This window comes from Anoplolepis gracilipes, chromosome 4, assembly GCF_047496725.1.
Source record: "Anoplolepis gracilipes chromosome 4, ASM4749672v1, whole genome shotgun sequence".
Taxonomy (NCBI): Eukaryota; Metazoa; Arthropoda; class Insecta; order Hymenoptera; family Formicidae; genus Anoplolepis; species Anoplolepis gracilipes.
Genome location: NC_132973.1, coordinates 16,348,439 through 16,355,276, shown reverse-complemented (window position 1 = coordinate 16,355,276; position 6,838 = coordinate 16,348,439). Strand labels below are relative to the sequence as shown.

General features: G+C 45.5%; 1 protein-coding gene across 1 annotated transcript; it reads left to right on the top strand.

Moving 5' to 3' along the window:
- Positions 1–3,473: 3,473 nt before the first annotated feature.
- Positions 3,474–4,229, top strand: LOC140664642 (uncharacterized). The gene has a single exon (XM_072889938.1). The coding sequence runs from the start codon at positions 3,474–3,476 to the stop codon at positions 4,227–4,229; it is 756 nt and encodes a 251-aa protein (XP_072746039.1).
- Positions 4,230–6,838: the final 2,609 nt, after the last annotated feature.

Below are 6,838 nucleotides of genomic sequence, written 5' to 3'. Positions count from 1 at the left end.
TAATAAAATATATATGACTATCCACGCAACACTAATATTAAAAACTGTAACAATCACGCATGCAATTCGGATGACAAACTACTCTACGGTAAGTATAAAATTATATTTGTATATAACTAACCATATATCTTTTTATTTTCAGGTATCTAAATGATGACCCGCGTCAAAGGTAAGTGTATTAATAAAATGTAAGTATGTATGAAATACTAGTCAATTTATTATGCTAATAATTACTAAAGTCATCCGATGACCGAACAAAAACTAGTAATACCCGGTCAGCGAGGTACAGGAAATTGGAAGTTAATCATACGTATAATTTATTATTCTCACACACACAGATAATAAGAATAAAGTTGTATCACAGAATGTTGATTCTATACAAAAAAAGTATCTTACAACTAGTAACGCTGTATAGAATTATAATATGCTATCTATTGTAACAATACATAAACTAAAAATAAGCGCGTCGAGCAATGAACAAAAATAAAAAATGTCTCTAAAAAAAGGTTCGACCATAACGGTAGTTGCTCTTGACGGTGTATAGAGCCGTCAAAGTTTCTCAAGCATCACACTTGGCTGAGTAGTCCGGGTGCCCTCCTTCCTTGATGACGAGGACTCACGGCTAGATGATCTCCTCCGTTTGCCCGGTGGGTCGGGGTTGCTCGGGACGGCCTCCGGTCGCAAGGTTAGGTTAGGTTCCCTCCCGAGGCCCCACCTTGGCGTGGTGGGAGGGCTCACCCGATCTGAAAGGATAGTTTCGGATTCGGGTGCTAACGGGGTCGATCCCTCGCAATCTAAGGTGTGAGATGCCGTACCGAGAGATGTGTGGCCGCGGTGAGGCAAAGTTTGCGCGGTCGTGAACGGCTCCTCCGGGGTACCGGCCGACCTCCCGGAGTATCTAGACTTGCCCGGGTTATGGTGTTACGCTCGGAAAGGACACACCCTATCTACCGTACTCGTGGGACTAAAATGGAAAGTTCAAATCAAAACCAAAAAAATAATTTAAATACACAGGATGTGCAACAGTCAACACTTGTTGATGTTGAAATGGGAGGTGAGGCTTCAGTGGTTGCGCAAGCAGCATCCGAAGCTGTGTACTCTGCAGTGCGTGCAACTGCGCAAAGAGGACATCCAGACTTGAATGTACCCATTAGAGATGAGGATGATGAGACAGTATTATTGGAGAATGACAGTATATCTACATGTTCGAATCTTACGGCAGTGTCAAATTCTTCTCGTGCATCTAAGAAGTTTCGAACATCTAGGAGGGCTTGTTCGGCCAAAAGAAAAGTAGAAGATGATGAACCTGACTGTGATCCTAAGGAGAACATAACTTATTGGGATAACGCAGTTATCCATGATACTCCGTCTAGAGCTCTTGGTGCAATGATAGTGGAATGGGCGGACCATATCGATGGAGACAGAAAGAAGTCTGGACATATATACAAGGTAAAATAGATGGTGAGATAAAGAGATGTGAACATATTAAGTGTGCGGCTCTTGCATTGGCTGTTCGTGCTGAAGCTACTGGCGATGTTGAGCAGTTGAAATCGGCGAAACTTGCATCTAAAAGAAGAAGTTAGTAAAGAAAGAGCTATTAAAAGTAGACTTGAACAGTCTGTCTTAGTTGACAAGACTGGCACTATTATTATAGATGGTGCAGTTAGTCCTATTCCTATCCCTAGTAGCTCTAAGACAGCTGACAGGCTTGACAGCCTCGTTGTCAGCACCGCGGATTATGAGTAACGAAAAAGTTACTAATGGCAAGCTGGACATTATGATACAGGAGTTAAGACGAATTCGAACTGAGCAGACACAGCGACTCGCTGCTGTAGGTTCTGTCTCTTCAGTCAAACTTACGGTAGGTAAGAAAAAGAAGGCTAAAATGAAAAACGTCGTGGCAGCTGTGCGACCTGTTGCTAATAAAAGCGACGATACGAAGAAAGTTTTGGAAGCTGAGACACAAATGACTGTTGATACTAACATAGGCATTGAGAGTGCTAGTAGACCGAATCAGCAGGCGGAATGGGCCATAGATGCAGCCAAGAAGAAATGTGTCGTAAGTAACACTTTTGTTGCACCGTCCAGAACTGCCGGCGCCGCATCACAGCCGACTAATCAACCGGTGCGAAAAGCGCTTAGATCTGCAGTTGTTGCTATTCGAGTTAGTAAAGGTGGACCATCCTATGCTGATGCACTTAAACAAGCTAGGAACATATCACTAAGTGACCTTAATATTGAGAACCAAACTAGAGTGCGTCACTCCGTGTCTGGAAGTTTATTAATTGAAGTTCTAGGCCCTGGAAACAAGGACAAGGCCGATGCACTTGCTTGTAAATTAAAGGAAGTACTGGATCCTCAGATGACTATACGACGACCGATCAAAACGGCTGAGCTCCGTTTGTATGGAATGGATGACGCAACTGACGCTGCTGAGGTCACACGGGTCATTGCAAAAAAAGGTGAATGCAAGGAATCGGAAATTAAAGTTGGTGCTATTCGGCCTTTAACGAATGGATTGTCTACTTGGGTACAATGTCCCTTGGCATCTGCGCTCAAGATTGCTCAAGGAGAACGTTTGAGACTTGGCTGGACTATTGTACAGGTTGAATTGCAAAAACAGAGACCCGTACAATGTTTCAAATGTCTTGATTATAGACATATGAGACAGACATGCACTAGCCAGATAGACAGGTCTGGACTATGTTATAAATGTGGCACTATTGGGTATGTGGCGCGTGATTGCATTAATGCACCACTGTGTTTAGTGTGTAAGGATGCAGGCCATGACTCTGCCCATAGACTGGGGAGTTATAATTGTACATCTAAGAACAAATATGAGGAAACGTTTGGAGCTCGGAGGAATGCTCGTACAGGCGCAAAATAGCTAACCAGTCGGTGCAGATAATGCAGGTGAATGTTAACCATTGTAGGGTTGCGCATGATTTGATGATACATACAATGATGGAACAGGATGTCTTGCTGGCAGTAATATCATAACCTTACCTGGTAACGGATGGTGGTACTTGGGCTGTAGACGATAGCCAAACGTGTGCAGTTTTCTTCGGCATTCCGCAAACTGCTCGACATGGCAGGAAATTGGTAAAGGCGAAGGCTTTGTAGCGGTCAAGATCAATGATGTGACGATAATCAGCACATACTACTCACCAAATAGGCCTGTATTGAGATTCCAAGAATATTTGGACTGTGTATATAAGTGTGCCCTTCCGTTTGCTAATGATAGGTTGATTATCGCTGGTGATGTAAATGCAAAATTGGTTGCGTGGGGCTACTCGACGACTAGCGCTCGTGTTGAGGAGTGGGGCGCATCACTGGGCCTCCTGCTGATGAATACAGGCGTAGAACCAACTTGTGTGCGTCCACAAGAGTCGTCTATTGTGGATATAACGTGGGCCTCCCCTGCCGTGGCTGGAATGATTAGAGACTGGTGAGTTGATGTTGCTGCGGAAACAATGGCGGGTCATAATTACGTGCGTTACTCTATAACACCACATCGTACTTCGTTTTCTGGTGATGCTGTTAACTCTGCCAAGAGATGGTGCCTGCGAAAATGGAATAAAGACCTTTTTGCTGAAAGTCTGCAATATAGTATGTGGCAATCGCAACCACACACACAGAATGATACTTACGACTTTGACACGGCTTGTAGTGAAGTTAAACGCATAGTGAACAAGGTTACGGAGGCTTGTGATGCCTCGATGCCGCGATTATCTACTAAACGTTATTCTTCCGCTTATTGGTGGAACGATGAAATATCGACGTTATGTAAGGCTAGTATTAAAGCTAGACGAAAGATGACAAGGCTCAAACGCACAGCCAACAATGCTGAGTTACGCGAGCAATATGTAGTGGAATACCGAGATGCACGTAAGTTATTGTGCAACGCTATCAGAAAGTCCCAAAGAACAGCTTGGCAGGAACTCCTTGATGGAATAGATAGTGATCCCTGGGGAAGACCGTATAAGCTGGTCATGAAAAAGATTGGCGGCCCCATGTCCCAGTCACCGCTCCAGTTATTACCAGAAGATCAACTAGTAAGAATTATTCTTACCCTTTTTCCAGCTGGTGATCGTGAAAATCAGGAAGATTTGCCTGTCATTAGAGATGTAATTGAAGGTTATACTGCTATCCAAATGAATGAGTTGAATCATGCTGTGAAAAGAATGCTTCGTAAAAGTGCTGCGCCGAGGCCGGGGATGGAATACTAAGTCGTGTATGGGGAGCCGTACATCGCATTGCACCAGAGTGGCTCTTGAGAGTTATGAATAGATGTATGGGTTTGGGATACTTTCCGGATGAGTGGAAATGTGCTAGACTTATATTGTTACGGAAAAATTATCATCCGACAGTCAGCCCATCGGCATATAGACCTTTGAGCTTGCTGGATGAAGGCGGAAAGATCCTCGAAAGATTGATTTCAGCCAGACTTGAGAGTCACATACAATCTACAGGCGGACTCAACGCGGCTCAGTATGGTTTTAGGGTCCAACGCTCAACATGTGATGCTATCATTAAAGTTCGAGAAATAGCTGACAAATTCACAGGTTAGGGAGGAATCTGCGTGGTTGTTAGTATTGACATTAAAAATGCATTTAATTCGTTGCCGTAGAGTAAAATACATAAGGCCTTAGTTGACATGGAATGTCCGGAATATTTGTGTGCGGTAGTGCGATCCTACTTGTCTAATAGAAAAATGTTCTATGAAAGAGGAGATGGGAGACGAGTGTTCCATAGAGTCTCGCGTGGCGTTCCGCAGGGGTCGGTCCTAGAACCACTCTTGTGGAGCGTCACGTATGATAAGGTGTTGCGTACGGAACTCCCACACGATGCGCAAGTTGTAGGATTTGCAGATGACACTCTTATTTTGGTTGGTGGATATGATCTTGATGAAACGTGTACGAAGACGAATATAGCTGTGGAAATGATCACGCGACAAATAGCATTGCTTTGACTAACCGTAGCTGCGGAGAAAACCAAAGCTATGATATTTAGTTCGAAAAATAAGATTATTGTACGTGATATCAGAGTAGGAAATGCAAGAATCCGCACAGACGGAGTTCTTAAATACTTGGGATTGCAACTCGATACTCGGTGGAGCTTTCGCTACCACCTAAAGTGGGCTGAAAAAGCAGAAAGAATGGCTAAGGTATTAGCGCGTCTGATGCCAAATAGAAGACCTGCGCGCAAGCGTAGACTCTATTCGGCTGTGGTTCATTCGGTTATGTTGTATGGGTCTCCGGTGTGGGCGAATGACGAAGTGCTAACTCGTAGGAATTTACTTTCTATGCGTAGAGTACAAAGACTTGTTGCTCTTAGAGTAATCTGTGCCTATCGGACGGTTTCTGGTGTTGCTGCTGGCATTTTAGCACGAGTCCCCCCGGTGGAGCTTATAGCTAAATCTCGGGCGCGTACTTATCAACATATGGTTACTGCTAAAGAGAATGGAATTGTTCTTCATAGTCGTCATCGCGAGATACTTAGGATGGAGAGTGCGAAACTACTCTTTCAGGAATGGAAAGACCAGTTAGTATTGGCAGATATGCGTGAGGGATCCCCTGGGTTAAGAGTGGTATCCCTTATACACCGCGTATGGGATGAATGGCATAATCGTAACTTCGGATGTATAACTTACCGCATGACTCAACTCCTTACGGGGCATGGAAGTTTTAGCGCGTATTTACATAGAATAAAGAAGGTGGCTGAATGTGCTCATTGTGGAGCACAAATTGACGACCTGGGACATACCCTTTTGAAATGTCCCGCGTGGGATATCCCACGGATGAATCTAGTAGAGGCCATGGGTTGTCCTCTTACGAAGGACAGTCTAATCTAATGGACACTCTACTGACAGGTGATGAGGAATGGAACATAGTGACCTCGTTTATCGAGGAAGTTATGAGTCGAAAGGAAGTGGCTGAGCGTGATCGCGAGCGACAACAAAGACTCTACCCGGATTGATCGGTACTATCGGTATTGATCATCCTTATATATATAGAAGTGTGTGTATATACATATATATAGTGTATATATAGGGTAGGATAAGGTGTATACAGACGATTAGTTAGTTCTAAGTCGTAAGTCGTAGTTTAGGTTAGGTTAAGGTGTGAATGCGTGTATGTATGCAGGACTTCGTTTCGATACCGAAGAAGTGCGAGGGCTGTACCGGGTCGGAACTCATGAGGTTAGGATGAGTATTTCATAAAAAAAAAAGGTTAGGTTACCTCCTCCTCGATGGTACGCCACTTTGACGTGGTGGGGAGGATCTGTCCCGAAGCCCCGGAAAACCGGAATGGAGGGATAGTTAAGAGCGCACCTTTAGCCTGATTTCCTCTTGGACCCCGGCTCAAGCAGGATGCATAGCACCGGCATGCATACCTGGGTGTCGGACGTGTACGAATCGGTCCCTGCTACAGGCGCGATGGTCGCGGCGAAAATGATGGTGAACGCCACATAGTACACCGGGGCGAAAGCCCTTAAGCCGGAGCGTGGCTGGGCGGGGGTTGAGAAGTAACGAAGACACTACGCGAGGGCCTTAGCGTGCCCGCCTGAAGAGCGTTCTCCCTTCCGGAGGAGTCCTCTTCAGAAGAGCCGATCGGATGGAGAGGCGCCCGGCGCTGATCGGGCTCTCCGGGTGCCGATCCTGAAGTGAGGCTTACGCGTCGCAAAACCCAACAAGACGGAAAGCGAACGTTCGGGGCACGGCTTCTTGAGGGGAGGCGGACCTACGGGAGCCTTCTGGGACGGTCGTCGCTTCCGGGCCATCTTGGTGTCGGGAGATCCGCCGGCTCTTCGGGGGCAACGGGTTTCGCCGGCATCG

What these genes read in the sequence shown, in the direction of transcription:
- LOC140664642 (XM_072889938.1), top strand. Translation starts at nt 3,474, where the DNA reads ATGGCGGGTCATAATTACGTGCGTTACTCTATAACACCACATCGTACT.